Source organism: Anomaloglossus baeobatrachus, chromosome 1 (assembly GCF_048569485.1).
Source record: "Anomaloglossus baeobatrachus isolate aAnoBae1 chromosome 1, aAnoBae1.hap1, whole genome shotgun sequence".
NCBI lineage: Eukaryota > Metazoa > Chordata > Amphibia > Anura > Aromobatidae > Anomaloglossus > Anomaloglossus baeobatrachus.
Genome location: NC_134353.1, coordinates 945903242 through 945925968, shown reverse-complemented (window position 1 = coordinate 945925968; position 22727 = coordinate 945903242). Strand labels below are relative to the sequence as shown.

Sequence of the window (22727 nt, the reverse complement as noted above, 5' to 3'; positions counted from 1 at the left end):
CCCTCGCTGCGTGGTCTGATTTCCCCCCCCTCGCTGCGTGGTCTGATTTTCCCCCCCCACCTCGCTGCGTGGTCTGATTCCCCCCCCCCCCCCTCTCGCTGCGTGTCTGATTCCCCCCCCTCCCTCTCGCTGCGTGATCTGATTTCCCCCCCCCCCTCCTCTCGCTGCGTGATCTGATTTCCCCCCCCTCCTCTCGCTGCGTGATCTGATTCCCCCCCCCCTCCTCTCGCTGCGTGATCTGATTCCCCCCCTCCTCTCGCTGCGTGATCTGATTCCCCCCCCCCTCCTCTCGCTGCGTGGTCTGATTTCCCCCCCCCCTCTCGCTGCGTGGTCTGATTCCCCCCCCCCCTCTCGCTGCGTGGTCTGATTCCCCCCCCTCTCGCTGCGTGGTCTGATTCCCCCCCCTCTCGCTGCGTGGTCTGATTCCCCCCCCCTCTCGCTGCGTGGTCTGATTCCCCCCCCCTCTCGCTGCGTGGTCTGATTTCCCCCCCCTCTCGCTGCGTGGTCTGATTTCCCCCCCCCCCTCTCGCTGCCGTGGTCTGATTTCCCCCCCCCCTCTCGCTGCGTGGTCTGATTTTCCCCCCCCCTCTCGCCTGCGTGGTCTGATTTCCCACCCCCCCCCCCCCTCTCGCTGCGTGGTCTGATTTCCCCCCCCCCCTCTCGCTGCGTGGTCTGATTCCCCCCCCCTCTCGCTGCGTGGTCTGATTCCCCCCCCCCTCTCGCTGCGTGGTCTGATTTCCCCCCCCCCCCCTCTCGCTGCGTGGTCTGATTCCCCCCCTCTCGCTGCGTGGTCTGATTCCCCCCCCTCTCGCTGCGTGGTCTGATTCCCCCCCCCTCTCGCTGCGTGGTCTGATTCCCCCCCCTCTCGCTGCGTGGTCTGATTCCCCCCCCTCTCGCTGCGTGGTCTGATTTCCCCCCCCTCTCGCTGCGTGGTCCTGATTCCCCCCCCTCTCGCTGCGTGGTCTGATTCCCCCCCCTCTCGCTGCGTGGTCTGATTCCCCCCCTCTCGCTGCGTGGTCTGATTCCCCCCCCTCTCGCTGCGTGGTCTGATTCCCCCCCCCTCTGGCTGCGTGGTCTGATTCCCCCCCTCTCGCTGCGTGGTCTGATTCCCCCCCTCTCGCTGCGTGGTCTGATTCCCCCCCCTCTCGCTGCGTGGTCTGATTCCCCCCCCTCTCGCTGCGTGGTCTGATTTCCCCCCCCCTCTCGCTGCGTGGTCTGATTTCCCCCCCCCCTCTCGCTGCGTGGTCTGATTTCCCCCCCCCCCCCCTCTCGCTGCGTGGTCTGATTTTCCCCCCCCCCTCTCGCTGCGTGGTCTGATTCCCCCCCGCCCCCCCTCTCGCTGATCCCCCCCCATCGTTCTCTTATTCCGCCTTTTACTAGGATACATTTTGGTAGATTGAGGACGTTGCAGCAGATGAGACGTGTGATTGCTGCACACAGGGTTTGTTTTCCTGTTACCATGGAGACGCATAGCTCCGCAGAGAAGCTGTAGACACCCAAGGCTGCAGGATGTCGCACTTTCCTAGAGAATAAGAAGCTGGGATTGCGGACTGTTTTAAGGGGATGGGGTGCTGGGATTTCCTTTAAATCTAGTTTTTGCTGCTGGTTGCACTTGTGTGTTTTTGTTGTTTTTTTCACATTTGTTTTTTCCTCTTCAGCATAAAAGATGAAGATGAGCAGATGTGTCCGATCTGCCTGCTGGGGATGCTGGACGAGGAGAGCCTGACCGTATGTGAAGAAGGCTGCAGAAACAAGCTTCACCCACCACTGCCATGTCCATCTGTACGTCACCCGCTCCTGTGCATGACACTGAGGCACATACACCAGACACCGCACCCCCCGGCGGCGGCACAACACTAGCAATGCTGCAGCGCTGCGCAGAGATTGAGCGCCGCGCTTATCTCCCCTTCTCACGCCCAATAGAAGCCGCTCGGCGTTGCTGCGAACGGAGGAGACGTGTAACATGCGTGCAGATGGCGCCATCTAGTGGCCACGCTCAGCATTGCTCCGGTGTATTCCCCCATATTCAAGTTAATGGACTGAAGCGCAGGCAGATTTGGTGGAGATTATATGTAGGAGGCGGGATCGAGAAAGGTGTCTAAACTAATGAGATCGGTGCTAGGTCAGTCCACTGCAGTTGCGCCCAGATGGCGGCTGTATTACACAGTCGTCAGCCGCAGTATATGGAGCGGGGCCGGCTGCTGAGCCCCTCTCTGTACATGTAGTGCGGATGTCCGCCAATGGGGTTGATGGTGTAGCTGCAGTGTATGGAGGCGGGGCCAGCTGCTGAGCCCTCTCTATACATGTAGTGCGGATGTCGCCAATGGGGTTGATGGTGTAGCTGCAGTGTATGGAGCGGGGCCAGCTGCTGAGCCCTCTCTGTACATGTAGTGCGGATGCCGCCAATGGGTTTAATGGTGTAGCTGCAGTGTATGGAGCGGGGCCAGCTGCTGAGCCCTCTCTATACATGTAGTGCGGATGTCGCCAATGGGGTTGATGGTGGTAGCTGCAGTGTATGGAGCGGGGCCGGCTGCTGAGCCCTCTCTGTACATGTAGTGCGGATGTCGCCAATGGGGTTAATGGTGTAGCTGCAGTGTATGGAGCGGGGCCAGCTGCTGAGCCCTCTATGTACATGTAGTGCGGCTGTCGCCAATGGGTTAATGGTGTAGCTGCAGTGTATGGAGCGGGGCCGGCTGCTGAGCCCTCTCTGTACATGTAGTGCGGATGCCGCCAATGGGGTTAATAGTGCAGCCGCAGTGTATGGAGCGGGGCCGGCTGCTGAGCCCTCTCTGTACATGTAGTGCGGATGCCGCCAATGGGGTTAATAGTGCAGCCGCAGGTCACAAGAGGAGATATTTTGCCTCTCCTGGCGCAGGGTCAGAGTGATCCCATCTGTACTGCCCCCTAGGTCCGGCGTTGGGCATTACATATCGCTCAAGCGGAAATCCAACCCTAAATTACAGCGTAGGCCTGGTGAAGTGTCCGCTCATTTGCTACAGATACTTAGTTCCATTAGTGGCCACTGTGAGGCGCTCTATAGATGAGCTGCTGTTAATATGGCGGCTTTGGGCTCCTACTTTACCAAGTTCTTGCCTCTTCTTTTTAGGGGCAGAGGAATGCCGGAGAAACCGTGAGCCTCTCATCTGCCCCCTCTGCCGCTCCAAATGGCGATCTCAGGACTTGTACAGGTGAGTGGTGGTCTCCGGTGGGGTCTCACGACTGAGTCACCGCGCATCGTGGCTGATATCTGTCCTTTCTGCAGTAGTCATGACCTGCCGGGGCCTGTGGATTCTCCTCCCCTCCCCCGCGCTGCGCAGCAGCCGCCCCTTCAGCAGCAGCCGACGACGCCGACAGCTGGATCCCAAAGACGATCCCAGGATCCCAATCTAAACCTCACGCATTACGGTGTGCAGCAGATTCCTTCCACTTACAAAGGCATCGCCGAGCCGTGGATCCAGGTATTACAGTGCTGCGGGAAATTCGGGCTCCATGTCGCATGCGTCGGTGCCCAGATGAAGATGGAAGGATGCGTTAACCCCTTACCAGAGCATTGACTTTTCTTCCTAGGTTTTCGGCACGGAGCTGGTCGGCTGTCTGTTCTCCCCGGAACTGGAATATCCGAGAAATGGCGCTGAGGCGGCTGTCGCATGACGTCAGCGGGCCCTGCTGTTGGCTAACGGTGAAAGCACTGGAACGTCCATCACCTGGCAGCTCCTCGGGGTAGCTCGGCGGCGGTGCCGCCGTCTGCCAGCGGCTCATCTCACTCACTCCAGTATCTCAGGGGACATGGTGGTGGAGGCGTGCTGCAGCGTGCTGTCCATGGTGTGCGGAGACCCAGTCTACAAAGTCTACGTCGCTGCTCTGGTACGTGTCTCCTGCACGATCGTCTTCGAGCTTCCTTCAAACTTTACATCCCACTAACCCAGAATGTCTCATTTGTAGAAAACCTTACGGGCCATGTTGGTGTACACGCCCTGCCACACCACGCCCGAGCGCAAGAAGCTCCAGCGACTTCTCAATCCCGTGGTGGAAACCATTCTGGTCAAGTGTGCCGATGCCAACAGGTGACGTGCCTTCGAGGAGCTCCGGTGTTTCTGGAGGAGATGAGGAGAAGCTCTGAAAACTGACTCCATGTTTTGTTCTCTCTTGCAGCCGCACCAGTCAGCTGTCGGTGTCCACACTGCTGGAACTATGCAAAGGCCAAGCCGGAGAGCTGGCGGTGGGAGAGAAATCCTCAAGTCAGGTCAGTAACCATCCCATCAGATGAGGTGGGCTCACATGAGAAAGCTTCACGATTCAGGAGTGTACGGCTCCGGACGACATCGGATAACCCCTCCGAGCCCCTCACCTCCGAGGCTTTGCTTCAGGGTTCATTACGCTTTGCCGAGGACGGGCCGTTGGGTCTCCTCACTGATTTTTGCTACAACTTTGCCCGAGGCTTTACCATTCCGAACGGTCTTGATCATTTGTGTGTAATTCCGTGGTCTAAGTTGTGACTTTCCGCTCGTTTTTAGGTTCCATCGGCATCGGCGAGGTGGAGTATGTGCTGACCTGTATCCTGGCCACCCAGCCGGAGTCCAACAACTGGCAAGCGTTACTGGGCCGCTTGTGTCTCATCGACCGGCTGCTGCTTGGAATTTCCTGCTGAATTTTACCCCCACATCATCAGTGGAGACATCATACAGGCGGACGCTGCGGTGGAGAGGTAACCGGGGAATTGGGTCATGTGCGGAGGTAGCCAGGACATCCGGGCCTAATAGCTCCTTCATGGCGGGAACCAGGAGACATGAGCTGTGTTGCGTTATGTTTAACCAGTTCCTCACGAGGGCATAAGGTTCGCTGCGACGCTATATTCCAGCAGTAAGGAGCGACTGCCCTGGAGGAGTCCTTGCACTCCATTGGCTGTTCCGATGACTGTGATGCTTTATTAAGGTTATGACCTCCGTTGTGTCCATGCCGAATAAGTGACCCCATCCTCTCTCTTGTAGGTACAGGAACCTGCTGTCTTTGCTGAATTTTGCATTACAGTCCATTGACAATTCGCACTCGATGGTTGGCAAGCTGTCACGCCGCGTGTTCCTGAGCGCCGCGAGGATGGTGGCCCGAGTCCCCCACGTCTACGTCAAGCTGCTGGACATGTTGAGTGCCACGAGCTCCACACATTACAGCCGCATGCGGAGACGGTTAATGGCCATCGCTGAGGAAATGGACATCGTGGAAGTCATTCAGCAGGGACTGGAAGACTCACAACTTTTCGAAAGCCGCCGGGAAGCTTTTGTACAGCCTCCAGCCCCCGCAAATTCCCCCGTCACCTCTCAGAGTGGATCCCCAGAACACACTATGCAGCTATCAGGGACGGTTGAGAAGGACGACTGTGTCTCAAAAACGGCTTCCAGCCCGGTGGACTTGGCTGAGACACTAGAAGTTCTGTCCCTGGCATCTCCTCTGTCCTCCACACCAACCGAACAACCAAAGCCCGCCATCCAGACGAAACGCAGACCGCTAAGTCAATGCTTGAACTCTCCTTCCTCCTCTCAGCCTCATTCCTTATTCCAAACGTTGCCTTCCCCTTCCTCCGCCCCGTCTGGGACAGCTGGTCCTGTCTCAGATGTAACCAAACCCAAACCTCAGGGATTTGCTCCCTGTAAACTTTCCTCCGCTTCCCCTCAGACTCAGAGGAAATTCTCTCTTCAGATTCAGAAGCATTCGGGGGGTAAAGACCCTGAAAAACTCTCACCCGTTTTCACCCAAGCTAGACCATTGCCATCTCATCAGATACACAGGCCAAAACCATCCCGGCCCGCGCCAGGGGACATGGGCAAAGCAGGAGAACCTCCGAAGGGCAACATGACTCTGGAGCTAAATGTCTCCCACTGTGATGATGGAGGTAGTAGTACCACCAATGCTGTCATACCGAGTGACGACACTGTGTTCACCCCCGTAGAGGAGAAGAGCCGCCTGGATGCCAACACAGAGCTCAACTCCAGCATGGAAGACTTACTGGAAGCCTCCATGCCGGCGTGCGACAGCACCGTCACCTTCAAATCCGAGGTGGCCGTACTGTCACCGGAGCGGGCGGAGATCGATAACACGTACAAGGAGGACGTCAGCCATAATCAGAAGTGCAAAGAGAAGATGGAGGCCGAGGAGGAGGAGGCGCTGGCCATCGCTCTGGCCATGTCCGCTTCTCAGGACGCCCTGCCGGTCATCCCCCAGCTGCAGGTGGAGAACGGGGAGGACGTCATCATCATCCAGCAGGATGTAAGTGTTCAGCCGCTGTGGGGGTCCGGTCAAGCCCCACCCAGGGTCCAGCTCTTGTCTGTTTCTTTACGTTTGTGGGACTGTGGCCCCGCGTCTCAGCAGATTTACCATTCAGGTGTCACAGGGCCGGATCTAGGTTTTCGTGGGCCCCGGGCGAAGAGTCCCCTTCAACACATACCACGATTCATTATTAGAATATAGAGGTTGCAGGGCTGTGTGTGTATATAAATAGATATAATCAATAATGCATTTCTCAAATATAATCCCCCCCCCCTGTCCTCGCGCTCTGTCCCCTTCCCCCCCTGTCCTCGCGCTCTGTCCCCTTCCCCCCCTGTCCTCGCGCTCTGTCCCCTTCCCCCCCTGTCCTCGCGCTCTGTCCCCCCCCACCTGTCCTCGTGCTCTGTCCCCCCCCCCCACCCGTCCTCGCGCTCTGTCCCCCCCCTCCACCCGTCCTCACGCTCTGTCCCCCCCCACCCGTCCTTGCGCTCTGTTTTCTCCCCCCCTGTCCTTGCGCTCTGTTTTCTCCCCCCCTGTCCTTGCGCTCTGTTCTCCCCACCCTCCCCGTCCTCGCGCTCTGTTCTCCCCACCCCCCCCGTCCTCGCGCTCTGTTCTCCCCACCCCCCCCGTCCTCGCGCTCTGTTCTCCCCACCCCCCGTCCTCGCGCTCTGTTCTCCCCACCCCCCCCGTCCTCGCGCTCTGTTCTCCCCACCCCCCCCCGTCCTCGCGCTCTGTTCCCCCACCCCCTCGCCCCCCCCCGTCCTCGCGCGCTGTTCTCTCCCCCGTGCGCTCGCGCGCTGTTCTCTCCCCCGTGCGCTCAGCGCGCTGTTCTCTCCCCCGTGCGCTTGCGCGCTGTTCTCTCCCCTCCCGCCGTGCACTGTTCTCTCCCCTCCCCCCCCGTGCGCTTGCGCGCTGTTCTCTCCCCCGTGCGCTCGCGCGCTCTTCTCTCCCCCCGTGCGCTCTTCTCTCCCCTCCCCCGTGCGCTTGCGCGCTGTTCTCTCCCCTCCCGCCGTCCCGCCGTGCACTGTTCTCTCCCCTCCCCCCCCCCGTGCGCTCGCGCACTGTTCTCCTCTCCCCTCCCCCCTGTGCGCTCGTGCGCTGTTCTCTCCCCACCCCCCGTGCACTCGCTCTGTTCCCCCTTTCGCAGCGTCCTTACTGCGGAGCGGTTTGCAAGCGATGCAGGAGATCATTGCTGCTGACCACAGGTGACGTTCCTGGTCTCTGTTCCTGGCTTATTAGTATTATTAGTTCCAGGAGCTCAGGACGCTGCGCTCATCACATAAGGCAGAGAGAGCGCGCACGGGGGGAGGGGGGAGACAGTTACCCGCGCAATATACATCATAATGGGCTGTGGACACAGTCGGGCAAACAGCGTTGACCATGCCGCCGACAGCGAGTGTGCCACCCTGCTTGTTCAGGGCCCCGGCACTTGCCCAGGTGAACCAGGTGGTGACGCCGGCCCTGAGGTCTAAGCTGAATGACTACAAATGTGGGAGCTTTAATTGCGGCCATATTGTCCTCGTGCATCAGAGAAAAACCGGAGCATATTTAATTACTGCAGTCTGTGACGTGTCCGGAGCGGAGACCGTGCGGCTTCTTATCATTTTACTACTTGTAGTGGCTTCTGTTATAATGGAAGTCTGAGTTAATCTTTCAACAAGTGTCGGGCAACCACCGAGTCTCCCATCCGCAATGTGCGCTGTATAGATGGAGGAATTGTGGTGTTTACCATCAAATGCCTGACACAAATGTAACCAAAAACCCAACATTGTGCTCTTATTTTCACAGACCCCGGAGACGCTGCCCGGACATACCAAAGCAAAGCACCACTATCGGGAGGAGGTGGAATGGCTGAAGGGTCAGCAGATCGGACTGGGAGCCTTCTCCTCCTGCTACCAGGCCCAGGATGTCGGAACCGGCACTTTGATGGCTGTTAAACAGGTGAGACGCTGCGCCCAGTGCATCAGTGGCCAGACATGGACGGTCGTGTTCTGGGCCCGGTGGATCAGTGGCCAGACATGGACCGTCGTGTTCTGGGCCCGGTGGATCAGTGGCCAGACATGGACCGTCGTGTTCTGGGCCCGGTGGATCAGTGGCCAGACATGGACCGTCGTGTTCTGAACCCGGTGCATCAGTGGCCAGACATGGACGGTCGTGTTCTGGGCCCGGTGGATCAGTGGCCAGACATGGACCGTCGTGTTCTGGGCCCGGTGGATCAGTGGCCAGACATGGACCGTCGTGTTCTGAACCCGGTGCATCAGTGGCCAGACATGGACTGTTGTGTTCTTGGCCCAGTGGGTCAGGGTCTGAACATGGAGGGTCGTTATCTTGGCCCGGTAGATCTGGGTCTGTACATATTGGGTCATGTTTTGGGTCTGTACATGAAGAGTTTTGTTTTGGGCTCTGTAGATTTAGATCTGTACATGGAGGGTTGTGTATTGGGTCTGTACATGGAGGGTCGTGTTATGGATGGGGGTGTCTGGGTCTGTACATGGAGAGTCCTGTTCTCAGCCCGGTATTTATGGGTCTCTACATGGAGGGTCGTGTTCTGGGCCTGGCGGTTCTTGGTCTGTACACGGGGGCATCGTGTTCTGGCCCTGGCGGGTCTGTGGCTGTATTATCATGGTCCTCTGTGCCATACTTGGAGATTGCATGGTTTGACCACCTGAAGCAGAAGGTTCCGGTGTTCGTCTCCTTGACTTTGCTTTTCCTTTGGACTGGGGGTCCTGCATAGATCCATGGGATGGGATGGCTGCCCGCTGTTGACCTCATGGTATCATCATCATACCTCTCGTCTGCCCCCTGCAGGTCACTTATGTCAGGAATACGTCCACCGAGCAGGGAGAAGTGGTGGAGGCTCTGCGCGAGGAGATCCGCATGATGGCTCACCTCTGTCACCCCAATATCATCCGGATGTTGGGGGCCACCTGTGAGAAGAACAACTACAACCTATGTGTGGAGTGGATGGCAGGTACGGAGGGGGAGGGTCCTCGCCCCGCGGGCAGCTCATCCGGCTGTGATCCCTGAGCTTCTCCTCACATTCTGCTCGTTTTCCAGGCGGATCTGTCGCTCATCTGCTGAGCAAATATGGAGCCTTCAAGGAATCTGTGGTCATCAACTACACGGAGCAGCTGCTGCGCGGCCTGGCGTATCTGCACGAGAACCAGATCATTCACCGAGACATTAAAGGTGAGGTGCTGGTGTAGAATAGGGGTTGTAGTCCCCGGTTTGTACAAAATGTGTCCCTCGTGGACTTTAGTGCTGCAATGTGACGCCATTTGCTTTTGTTTTTGCAGGCGCCAATCTACTGATCGACAGCACTGGACAGCGGCTGCGCATCGCCGATTTTGGAGCAGCCGCCAGACTAGCATCGAAGGCCACGGGTGCCGGAGAATTTCAGGGCCAGCTGTTGGGGACCATTGCATTCATGGCACCAGAGGTATGAGAGCGATGTCGGCGCCTTGTAATGACTCGGTCGTCCCTGACTGCAGTATCTGACCATGTAACGTCTGTGTCCAGGTGCTGCGGGGGCAGCAATACGGGAGGAGCTGCGACGTCTGGAGCACCGGCTGCGGTATCATAGAGATGTCCTGCGGCAAACCTCCGTGGAACGCAGAGAAGCACTCCAACCACCTCGCCCTCATCTTCAAGGTAAGGACTCTCTGGGGCCGAAGTCGGGGGTCACCAGCTTGACGCAGCAGCTGCATTGCTGTGCACATCCGGGGCTGTTGTACTCCGCACATGTCCTCTCAAATTACACACAGGTATACAGTGGCATGCAAAAGTTTGGGCACCTTTAAGTAAGTTGAAGATGAAATTATCTCTAAAAGACAAAGTTACAGATGAGACAATCCCTTTTGTATTTTAGGCAAAAAAATATATATATTTTTCATTGTTTGCATTTGAAAAATTACAAAAAAGGGAAATGGGCCGATGTAAAAGTTTGGGAACCTTTGTAGATTTGTTGACCAAAGTTTCAGACCTTGACTAACCTGTTTGGGTTATGGCTTGTTCACGGTCATCATTAGGAAAGGCCAGTGATAAAAAAAAAATTCACAGCTTTATAAAAACCCGGCCTCCTCTAACCTTGTGCCAAAAACAGCAGCCATGGGTTCTTCTAAGCAGCTGCCTAGCACTCTGAAAGTGGTGGAGACCCACAAAGCAGGAGAAGGCTACAAGAAGATAGCAAAGCATTTACAAGTTGCCCTTTCCTCAGTTCGAAATCTAATTAAGAAATGGCTGTTACCAGGAACAGCGGAGGTGAAGATAAGGTCTGGAAGTCGAAGTAAAATGTCTGTGAGAGCTGCTGGTAGGATTGCTAGAGGCAAATCAGAACCCCTGTGTGACTGCAAAAGACCTTCAGGAAGATTTAGCAGACTCTGGAGTTGTGGTACATTGTTCTACTGTTCAGAGACACCTGCACAAATATGGCCTTCATGGAAGAGTCATCAGAAGAAAACCTCTCCTGCGTCCTCACCATAAAATTCAGCATCAGAAGTCTGCAAAGGAACAGATAAACAAGCCTGATGGTGATGTGGACCGATGAGGTTAAAATAGAACTCTGTCCACAATGATCAAAGATACGTGTGGGGAAAAAAAAAGGCCACAGAATTTCAGGAACAGAACATCTCACCAACCACTAAGCATGGGGGTGGATCAATCATGCTTTGGGGTTGTGTTGCAGCCAATGGCACTGGGAACATTTCATTGGTAGAGGGAAGAATGGATTCAATGAAATGTCAACAAATTCTTGAAGAAAACATAACACCATCTGTAAAAAAAAAAAAACCTGAAGAGAAGAAAAGAGGATGGCTTCCACACATGTATAATGATCCTAAACACACGTCAAAATCCACAATAGACCATCTCAAAAGGTGAAAGCTGAAGGATTTACAATGGCCTCACAGTCCCCTGATCTGAACAACATTGGAAATCTGAGGCTAGACCCTAAAAGAGCAGAGCATGCAAGACGAGCTTACCGAACTGGAAGACGGGCCAGGGAGCTTACCGAACTGGAAGACGGGCCAGGGAGCTTACCTGTGAGGTAAATCCGGAGATATGACGATAAATCATGACATTCAAGTCATGTCAGGAAGCCCTCTCCTGGTGTCACTACCCCCTTCCCTTCACACAACTGGTTTAGCAACAAATCCATGGCCATGTCCTGTGATATGGAAATTAGGTGGCTTTAGGACAATGGACACAGGATGACTCCCTGCCGTCACCCTGTAGTAGGAGCTGCTAGCTAGTTAGCAAGGCTATGGAAATAGCCAGACAGAACGACTCCAGTAAAAAATGGTTCATATCTCGCAAGCCATATTTCCGATAAATATGGCAACCATAAAAATGGTGTCTCCGCATGTGGACGATGCCGGCACCCCCTTTTTATGGGAGCAGGACATTGGGAAATGCCCCAGGCGTGATATCAGCCAATGGGGAACTGGCAGACAGGTCATGAGTCCCCTCGTTCTGTAGCTAAATTCATAACTGTCACAATGAGAGCATTGGCGTCTGCCTACGACGCTCCCAGGCAAAGTTATAGCCAAAATCCCCTTTGCTGGATAATTCTGATCCATGCAGGGGGAGTGGCAGTGCTTCCCTGTGAGGTCACTAAGGTAGGAGGGGACCTGGATTTGCCCAGGTTGATAACCCTGCTTCGGCCATTTTCCAAGGTTCTTCTCGCTGGGGGCACGTGTAGGAAACATCTGTGGGAGTTCCTGGAAACCTGGTCTACAGCGCCCCCCTGTGGCCAGACGCACAAGGTAACTGATTGAATTGCATACCTGTTTGAAAACCATGCTTTATCTGTAACTGTACTCTGACATATGTATATTCTGTAGATTCCCTATTGTATATATTGTAGTTTCTAGTGTGCTTTAGGCGATTAAATTATATAATTAATCCTGGGCTGTTCTGTTATCTCGATCTTGAATCCCACGTCTGTGTGTTCGGCTAATAGTTACCGTAAATCGGTTGGTGGCAGCGAGTTGTGCCAAGGATTATTGTGGGGAGGCCAGTGAGATCCGGGAAGATATTATATATTCCGCCCGCGGAGGTCGGGGGAATATATACCCTACTCTCACCGGGGACCCTTCAATAATCGGCATAAGTAGTATAGCGGCCTCCTTGCTTATTGTCGGGCAATTCCATAATTGGCCTGACTATAAGAGGGGCGCTAGAGAGCGCGTCACGTGCTCTGTCTGTCGGTCGGGAGGTATAAAGGAGGGGTGACCCCACTTGTTACCCCCCGATTGTGACGTACTGGCAGCCAGCGCGGGGGATTTCTGAGTGACCCCCCCCGGTGGTTTGTGACATATTGGTGGCATAGCGGTGGGATCGAGATAATAGTGTGTGTGAGTGTGAGACCCATACTCCCAGACACTAAAGACTGCCTGCAGCAGCTGTGGCTGCTGGGGTCTTCAGACTAGCTCAACACTAGAGTGTCAGAGTGCAGATACTGTAAGGTGTGTGGAGGCATCAGGTGTCAGTTCTGTGTCAGTGACCAAAAGTCTGCAAGAATGGCTGAGAGCACCAGGAGCAAAGCCAAAGGAATGGCCGATGCTCAGGCCAGAGACGATGAGGAGGTTGTCCACGAGTCCTCCAGGAGCTCGACGCCAGAAAACAGCTCTGCAGAGGACATTGCACAACCGGGCACTGCTGGACAAGATGAGGAGCAGCTCGCCCAAGGGTCCTCAACGAGCCAGATGCCAGCCCTCCGCTCTGCAATGGACAGTGAATCACCAGGCTCCGCAGCGGGCCGCAGATCACCATGTGCCATTCCACCGAGCCTGGGAGGCTCGGATAGCCTTCTTCAAATGGCTATGGCCCTACGCCAGGCTGGAGACCGGGAGGGCTACAAGGAACTCATGGCCGAGCGTGAGCGGCAAGCAGCGCGTGAAGAGCGCCAGGCAGAGCGTAACTACCAGCTGCAGCTAGCTCAGCTCCGGCCCTCATCAGCCACCCGTGACCTTCCAGACACCAAACTTCCAAAGGTCCGTGTTGAGGACTTCCCAGTGCTGGAGAAGGATGGAGACTTGGACTCTTTCTTGACTGCTTTTGAACGGACTTGCTTGCAGCATCATCTGAACAAGGACCAGTGGGCCAAATACCTGACCCCCCGTTTAAGGGGTAAGGCCCTGGATATCCTTGGGGACTTGCCTGCTGAGGCGGATCAGGGCTACGACACCATCAAGCGGGCCCTGATCCAACAGTACAACCTCACCCCGGAGTCCTACCGCAAGAAGTTCCGGACGCTGCAGAAGGGACCAAAGGACTCCTGGGCTGACCACCGGCGGGCACTTGCCCGAGCTGCCGACCACTGGACCCAAGGCCTGCAGCTTTCCACCGGACCGGAGATCCTGGACTTGTTCATCACGGAGCAACTCTTGTGGAACTGCCCTGAGGATCTCCGCCAGTTCATCCGAGACCAGAAGCCAAAGGGATCCACGGCTACAGCTGCCCTGGCAGATGACTACACCAACAATCGGGCTCCTGAAGCCAGGAGAGCAGCCACCAGCAGCACCTGGAGAGGGGGTAAGATGAACTCTGCGACTGCCCCACCTGCCCCTAGACTGCAGGGGGTGTCCCCCTCAACTCCCCTCTCCAGGCCCGTGGCAGAACCAAGACGGTGCCACCAGTGCAACCTACCTGGACACTTCAAGGCCATGTGCCCTCAGCGTCCCAAGGCCCCGGCTCCGTCCCCGTCCCAAGGGCCGCCCAAGGTGTATTGTGTGGGTGGGGGTGGTGGTAGGTCCCTGGACAGCTTCCAACCTGTCACCGTCGGCCAGTCTGTGACCATAGGACTGCGAGACAGCGCCTCGGAGGTGACTCTGGTGCGGCCTGAGATGGTGTCCCCCCAAGACTTGATCCCTGGAAAAACCCTCGCTGTCTCCGGGATTGGAGGCATTGACCCGGCGCTGCCTGTTGCTGACATTTATGTGGACTGGGGCGCAGGGCGAGGGGTGAGGGAGGTGGGGGTAACTGATCGGATCCCTGCAAACGTGCTACTTGGGACAGATTTGGGGCAAATAACCTCCCAGTTTGGCCCCGCCCCAAAGGCTGAACCTTCAGCCAGTGCTGACGTGCCTCCGGACAATGTTAATGTGTTATCTATGAATGATGTAAGGGAGGAGGGAGTGAACTCTGATATTTCTGCTTGTATAGACACCATAGACACACACTCAGCTGCAGCTGTGACAGGGGAGGGGGTCAGAGAAAGGTGTGACAATGCCTCTACAAGTAACCAGCCTGTGAGCTGGGATCTGTTGCCCTCTGCAGGGATAAGCAGAGAGCAGGGTGCTGCAGGGGGAGGACCAGTGTGTGGGGTGGGGGCTACCACAGCAAATGTGGGGTCCCCAGAGATTTCACAGCGGGGTTCTGTTGCTGCAGAGGGGGAACAGGCAGGTGAGATTGGGGCCGGTCCAGGAGCGGAAGTGCTCCCAGGTAAGATCTCGGTGCAGGGTTCCCCCACAACCGGGGTGTCAGGAAGCCAGGTAGGTCTGCCTGAACCGGCGACTTGGTCAGGAACGGAGGAGGAGCAGGCACGACCCACGGTCGCAGCGGCTGTGGCCGCTGTCACCCGCAGTGGGAGTGCTGGAAGCCAAGGGGCCTCCCGGAGGTCCGATAGCTCTTCCCCTTCTGACCAAGTGGCAGCCGAGTCCGGTGGAGGCCAGGACACAGGTCCCGGGGTACTGACTGAAGATGTGACAGTCTCGTCGATTCTGGCCACATCTAGTCAGGAGTTTCAGGCAGCGTTAGAAGCTGACGACAGCCTGAAAGCTCTAAAGGAGCAGGCGGCACAGCCTCCCTCGGACTCGGACCCGGAGCGAGTGGTCTGGGACCAAGGACGGCTGTACCGGGCCACGGTCCAGCAGGGTTCACCGGAGGCGTGGCCCAGGGACCGACAGTTGGTGGTACCCTATCCGTTCCGGACGGAGTTGTTGCGGATCGCACATGAGATTCCGATGGCCGGACACCTAGGGATCGCTAAGACCAAGGCCAGGTTAAACCAGCATTTCTACTGGCCAAAAATGGGGGCCGATGTGGCTGCCTACTGCCGTTCGTGTGAAACCTGTCAGAGAGTGGGGAAGGCGGGGCCACGCCCCAAAGCCCCACTGGTATCTCTGCCCATCATCGATGAGCCTTTCAGGAGGGTGGCTGTGGATCTGGTCGGCCCGCTGGCCATCCCCAGCAGCTCCGGGAAACGCTTCATACTGACGGTAGTGGACTATGCCACCCGGTACCCAGAAGCAGTGGCCTTGTCGTCCATTCGGGCTGACAAGGTGGCCACCGCATTGCTGGAGATTTTCTCCCGAGTGGGTTTTCCCCAGGAAATGCTCACCGACCGGGGGACCCAATTCATGTCCCAGCTGATGGAGACCCTCTGTAAGCAAGTCCAGGTGCGACATCTGGTGGCCAGCCCGTACCATCCACAGACTAATGGCCTGTGCGAGCGGTTCAATGGCACCTTAAAGCAGATGCTTAAGATGTTGGTCGACTCCCATGGGCGTGACTGGGAGCGGTATCTCCCACACCTGTTATTTGCTTACCGGGAGGTTCCACAGGCCTCAACAGGATTCTCACCGTTTGAGCTCCTGTACGGGCGACGTGTGCGGGGCCCCCTGGCTCTGGTGAAAGAGGCTTGGGAAGGGGATTTGGCCACCCCTGGAGTGTCGGTTATCGAGTATGTCATGCGCTTCCGGGACAAAATGCAGGCCTTGACGCAACTGGTACACGACAATATGGCTCAAGCCCAGGCTGATCAGAAGCGTTGGTACGACCAGAACGCTTGTGAGAGGACCTACCAAGTGGGTCAAGAGGTGTGGGTACTGGTCCCCGTACCACAGGACAAGCTTCAGGCAGCCTGGGAAGGCCCATACCTCGTGTACCAGCAGCTCAACCCTGTGACGTACCTGGTCACCCTGGACCCTGCCCGTGGAAGGCGGAAGCCCTTCCATGTGAACATGATGAAGGCACATCATGAGCGGGAGGCATGTGCGCTCCCCGTGTGCAACCTGCCCGAGGAGGGAGAAGCGGAAACCCTCTTGGATATGCTAGCCCAGGTTAGGGCAGGCGGATCCATTGAGGATGTGGAGGTTGGCCACCAGCTCTTGGAGGACCAACGGTCCCAGCTGTGGGCCACCCTACACCCCTTCCGGGGGTTGTTTACCAACCAGCCCGGAAGGACTGACTTGGCTGTCCATCACGTGGACACTGGGGATCATCCCCCGATCCGGCGTTCAGCATATCGGGTCTCCCTGGAGGTGCAGCAACACATGCGCCAGGAGATTGACGAGATGCTGGAGCTGGGGGTGATCCAGGCATCCAACAGCGCTTGGGCCTCGCCTGTAGTCCTCGTCCCTAAGAAGGACCGAACCACTCGGTTCTGCGTGGACTACAGGGGGCTCAATGCTGTCACGGTCGCCGATGCGTACCCAATGCCACGCATCGATGACCTGCTCGATCAGTTGGCCGGGGCTCAGTACCTGACCATCATGGACCTGAGCCGGGGATATTGGCAGATCCCCCTGACTCGCAAGGCCAGGGAACGCTCTGCCTTTATTACCCCATTTGGACTGTACGAGTCCACGGTGATGCCATTCGGGATGAGGAATGCCCCTGCCACTTTCCAGCGGATGGTCAACACCCTGCTCAAGGGACTTGAAGGGTACGCGGCCGCGTACCTGGATGACATTGCCGTCTTCAGTCCCACCTGGGAAGATCACCTAGAGCATCTAGCACAGGTGCTCAGGCGGATCCACCGGGCAGGTTTGACCATCAAGCCGGGAAAGTGTCAGCTGGCCATGAGCGAGGTCCAGTACCTCGGTCACCGGGTAGGTGGGAGAACCCTGAAGCCCGAGCCTGAGAAGGTGGAAGCCATCGCATCCTGGCCCACCCCCAGGACCAAGAAGCAGGTGATGTCCTTCTTGGGGACCGCTGGGTACTATAGGAGGTTTGTTCCATGCTATAGTAGCCTGGCAAAGCCCTTGACGGACCTCACCAAGAAGAAGCTGCCCTCTGCAGTCGATTGGACAATGGACTGCGAGACAGCCTTCCGGGCCCTAAAGGACGCCCTGTCCAGCCCGCCCGTGCTACAGGCAGCCGACTTCACGCGGCCGTTTGTAGTACAGACCGACGCCAGTGACTTCGGCCTCGGTGCGGTGCTCAGCCAGGTGGACTCTGCGAGCCAAGAGCACCCAGTCTTGTACCTGAGCAGGAAGCTGTTACCAAGGGAAGTTGCCTATTCCACGATGGAGAAGGAGTGCCTGGCCATAGTGTGGGCCCTGCAGCGTCTGCAACCCTATCTATACGGGCGCCACTTCATCGTGGAGACGGACCACAATCCCCTCAGCTGGTTGCACACCGTCTCTGGGACGAATGGGCGATTGTTGCGATGGAGCCTTGCGCTCCAGCAATACAACTTCACCATTCGCCACAAAAGGGGCCGTGACCACGGTAACGCAGACGGGCTGTCCCGACAAGGAGAGGTCGCGGACGGGCGCACGGGGGAACACCGGAGTGTGCTGCCCCCTAGCGCCCTCAAAAGGGGGGAGGTGTGAGGTAAATCCGGAGATATGACGATAAATCATGACATTCAAGTCATGTCAGGAAGCCCTCTCCTGGTGTCACTACCCCCTTCCCTTCACACAACTGGTTTAGCAACAAATCCATGGCCATGTCCTGTGATATGGAAATTAGGTGGCTTTAGGACAATGGACACAGGATGACTCCCTGCCGTCACCCTGTAGTAGGAGCTGCTAGCTAGTTAGCAAGGCTATGGAAATAGCCAGACAGAACGACTCCAGTAAAAAATGGTTCATATCTCGCAAGCCATATTTCCGATAAATATGGCAACCATAAAAATGGTGTCTCCGCATGTGGACGATGCCGGCACCCCCTTTTTATGGGAGCAGGACATTGGGAAATGCCCCAGGCGTGATATCAGCCAATGGGGAACTGGCAGACAGGTCATGAGTCCCCTCGTTCTGTAGCTAAATTCATAACTGTCACAATGAGAGCATTGGCGTCTGCCTACGACGCTCCCAGGCAAAGTTATAGCCAAAATCCCCTTTGCTGGATAATTCTGATCCATGCAGGGGGAGTGGCAGTGCTTCCCTGTGAGGTCACTAAGGTAGGAGGGGACCTGGATTTGCCCAGGTTGATAACCCTGCTTCGGCCATTTTCCAAGGTTCTTCTCGCTGGGGGCACGTGTAGGAAACATCTGTGGGAGTTCCTGGAAACCTGGTCTACAGCGCCCCCCTGTGGCCAGACGCACAAGGTAACTGATTGAATTGCATACCTGTTTGAAAACCATGCTTTATCTGTAACTGTACTCTGACATATGTATATTCTGTAGATTCCCTATTGTATATATTGTAGTTTCTAGTGTGCTTTAGGCGATTAAATTATATAATTAATCCTGGGCTGTTCTGTTATCTCGATCTTGAATCCCACGTCTGTGTGTTCGGCTAATAGTTACCGTAAATCGGTTGGTGGCAGCGAGTTGTGCCAAGGATTATTGTGGGGAGGCCAGTGAGATCCGGGAAGATATTATATATTCCGCCCGCGGAGGTCGGGGGAATATATACCCTACTCTCACCGGGGACCCTTCAATAATCGGCATAAGTAGTATAGCGGCCTCCTTGCTTATTGTCGGGCAATTCCATAATTGGCCTGACTATAAGAGGGGCGCTAGAGAGCGCGTCACGTGCTCTGTCTGTCGGTCGGGAGGTATAAAGGAGGGGTGACCCCACTTGTTACCCCCCGATTGTGACGTACTGGCAGCCAGCGCGGGGGATTTCTGAGTGACCCCCCCCCGGTGGTTTGTGACATTACCGAACTGGAAGACGGGCCAGGGAGCTCACCGAACGGGAAGACGGGCCAGGGAGCTCACCGAACTGGAAGACGGGCCAGGGAGCTCACCGAACTGGAAGACGGGCCAGGGAGCTCACCGAACTGGAAGACGGGCCAGGGAGCTCACCGAACGGGAAGACGGGCCAGGGAGCTCGCCGAACGGGAAGACGGGCCAGGGAGCTCGCCGAACGGGAAGACTGGGCAGGAGTCTCGCCGAACGGGAAGACTGGGCAGGAGTCTCGCCGAACGGGAAGACTGGGCAGGAGTCTCGCCGAACGGGAAGACTGGGCAGGAGTCTCGCCGAACGGGAAGACTGGGCAGGAGTCTCGCCGAACGGGAAGACTGGGCAGGAGTCTCGCCGAACGGGAAGACTGGGCAGGAGTCTCGCCGACCGGGAAGACTGGGCAGGAGTCTCGCCGACCGGGAAGACTGGGCAGGAGTCTCGCCGACCGGGAAGACTGGGCAGGAGTCTCGCCGACCGGGAAGACTGGGCAGGAGTCTCGCCGACCGGGAAGACTGGGCAGGAGTCTCGCCGACCGGGAAGACTGGGCAGGAGTCTCGCCGACCGGGAAGACTGGGCAGGAGTCTCGCCGACCGGGAAGACTGGGCAGGAGTCTCGCCGACCGGGAAGACTGGGCAGGAGTCTCGCCGACCGGGAAGACTGGGCAGGAGTCTCGCCGACCGGGAAAATGGAAGAAAATCCCTCTAACAAGAATGGAAAGACTCCTGGCTGCTACAAAAAGCATATACAAGCTGTGATACTTCCCAAAGGGGGTGCTAAGAGGTATTAACCATGCAGGGTGCCCTAATTTCTGCATTGGCCCATTTTTCCTTTTTTGAAAAGATTTTTTTTTTTTTTGCCTAAAATATAATAGGAATATATAGGAAATGTCATCTGTAGATTTCTGCCTTTGAGATTGATTTCATCTTCATCTTGCTTAACTGTTTACAATAACAGTAATTGTAACCAGGGGTGCCTAAACTTTTGCATGCCACTGTACATTGGCCGGAGTGGTGCTTCTGACTCCCCCGGAGTCCAGTAGACAATGCAGCGGAGCTGGGGCCAGTGATCGGCTGTAATGCGCTGGCGTGGGGCTAGTCAGAAGCCGTCAGTCGGAAATCTCATGTTTTTTTCTTTTTCTGTCTTTGCCTTCAGATTGCGAGTGCGACCACCGCCCCGACCATCCCAGCTCACCTCTCGCCCGGTTTACGGGATGTGACCCTCCGATGTCTGGAGCTCCAACCTCAAGACCGGCCTCCATCCAGAGAACTACTGAAACACCCGGTCTTCAGAACCAAGTGGTAGAGCAGCCGAGAGGCCGCCGTCTTCCATGTGCTACTGATGCCGCGGGGCGCGTATTACCCAGCACCACCACCGCCGCGGACCGGACCTGTGAGACACCGGGGGCCCCGAGGATCCGCTCCAAATCACGAGGCCGCCGTCTTCCCGATTTTTATTTATTTTCCGTGAGAATTGCGTCTCTTTGAGCGAGCGATAAACTGCGCGGCGTAATCCGGAGGTGACAGCGCGCGCCACAGGAGAGACGGCTGCAATGTGTAAATACTGTCCACACTGTACATCACCCGACAACCCGCCCCTCCTGTGCTATAGATCATAAGGTTGACGTCATTTCATATTTTGTTGGGGGAGGGGGGATTTTATCATTATTTTTTTTAAACTGTTGTAGCAAATATTTTTCCCTCTGAGAAGAGCAACCTGGAAATGGCAACGATGGAAACCCTGCAAGTCAGATAGGCTTCCTGAAAAGGTGACATGTGCAGAGCTGGTCACAGGATCTGCTGTACATTACACTGCCTCTCTGCGCTGCACAGACTTGTCACCAGGAAACGCGAGAAGATGAGTATCATCGGGGGTAGTAAGTCGCTCGATTTCCTGGTTGCTCTGCTGAGCTGGACCCTCGGTGCACATCTCCTTCTTGCTGTGGGGGTGTCTTGGGTAGGACGGGGCTTACGGGTTTTTTGGGTGACCTTTTTTTTTTTTTCTTTTTTGTCTAGCACGGATCTGTCTCAAACCAAATCACAGTGATTGACTGGACTACGATCTGTTATGTCTTTAATTTGCCAACTTGCTGCTGGTTTCCTTCTGTAATACATGTGCAGTTCCGAAAAGGGCGCCCCCCACTTATCCGCGGCTCGTCTCCCTCTGTCGCATGCTCATTAGATCCAATGAGACCGAAAGCTTGCGGGGCAACACTGTCACTAACCTTGATCCTCTGGGGGGGTGGAGTAGTGCCGTACGGACCGCTCCCCCCCCCTTTGGCGTCACGCGTACTACTGAAGGAGAGCAGCCCCCCCCCCCTCGGCGCTCGTCGTTCCGATCAACCCAATGATTTTAACTCCTTGGAAGCCAGGTGAGGTTGTTGCACAACGAAAAAAAAAAAAAAAGAAATCCAGATTTTCTGGACCTCAGGATCAGCTCTCGATAAGCTACTGTCCGTCTCAGCCGCCGCCGCTGCTGACAATGGCGTCAATGTGAATTTTTTTTTCGTGACACCGGACATTCCTTTTTCGTGCGACAGACAAGCAAATTCCAAAGAGTTAAAGTGACCGTTCCTCAATGTGAAGTCTCGTAGCTCTGACCGTCACGTACTTGATTCCTATATATAAATATATATATATATATCTGGTCTTTGCACTCTTTCCAATGTACTGGAAGATGTATCATCGTTGTGGCCCCCGCCTGAATCAGTATTACCCCCCCTAGATCTCCGCTCCTCCAGGGCTTGAGCTTCGTTTCCTCGCTTGCTGCCATTGTGGTTGCGCTTTTTTTTATTTTTTTTGTTTATGCAGATTTTTGGTGTAACCTTCTCTCCTTTTTGGATCAAAGCTGGACCGCGAGCGGCGACAGGTACTTGTGAGTCTGTACATAGCGCTCCTGCTCCGAGTGATTTCAGCCTCTACTACCTCAGGTCTCCTATAGATTTTCTTCTACCAAAGTTTTGACTTTTTTTTTGTTTTTCTTTGTTCTTTTTTTTGCTGTATGACTGATTCCTAAGATTTCCAGGGCTCAAGGGCTAAAAAAAATAAAAAAAAAATTGTAAAAAAAAAATAAATGTCTCTTAGCACCTTAACTGTGCAAGCGAAATGTTGCCGAAATCTCTGGGTTATGATGAAAATAAATTTTAAATTTGGCTTCAATGTATCCAATGTTATTTTAAATATATCGAGATATTTTAATTATTAAAGGTTTTTAACCCGTGAAGCGATTTTTCTAGCATTTGTACGGATTTCTGGCGTTCTTGTCTTTATAGTAAATAAAAGTTTTGAACAAACGGTTGCGTGTTGTCTGTGCGCGAGGCCGGTGTCCCACAGGGGGAAGGTTCCTCATCTGCTCCGTCATCGCTCGCCATTACAGATCCAACACCTGAGGCAGACAGTACTGCCAGGACAGGAGGGCACGACTGAGATGGGTGATAAGTGCGGGTCGAAAAAAAACTGGCACAGGTAACGGACAGTGGGCAAGGGGCCATGACAACTAGCTAGCTACAGGGACAACACTAACTGACCAAGTTGCTCAGGCCCCTCCCCAAGTGGGATGGTGCCTTAAGTACCTAATGCCTCAGAGATAGGCTGAAAGGCACTTCCAGAAAATAGTG

At 55.6% G+C, this 22727-nt stretch overlaps 1 protein-coding gene across 1 annotated transcript in view; it reads left to right on the top strand.

Annotated features, from left to right (window-relative positions):
• MAP3K1 (mitogen-activated protein kinase kinase kinase 1) overlaps positions 1 to 22403 on the top strand; it is a 27303-nt gene extending 4900 nt beyond the window's left edge. The window contains 18 exon segments of the mRNA XM_075330860.1: positions 1659 to 1732; positions 3107 to 3188; positions 3263 to 3458; positions 3568 to 3603; positions 3605 to 3659; positions 3662 to 3864; positions 3943 to 4064; positions 4153 to 4217; positions 4220 to 4243; positions 4515 to 4630; positions 4632 to 4705; positions 4989 to 6261; positions 8047 to 8199; positions 9067 to 9229; positions 9316 to 9447; positions 9555 to 9697; positions 9778 to 9909; positions 20267 to 22403. Of these exon segments, the coding sequence (XP_075186975.1) occupies positions 1659 to 1732; positions 3107 to 3188; positions 3263 to 3458; positions 3568 to 3603; positions 3605 to 3659; positions 3662 to 3864; positions 3943 to 4064; positions 4153 to 4217; positions 4220 to 4243; positions 4515 to 4630; positions 4632 to 4705; positions 4989 to 6261; positions 8047 to 8199; positions 9067 to 9229; positions 9316 to 9447; positions 9555 to 9697; positions 9778 to 9909; positions 20267 to 20416 (3193 nt within the window). The 3' untranslated portion in view covers positions 20417 to 22403.
• The last annotated feature ends 324 nt before the right edge of the window (positions 22404 to 22727 follow it).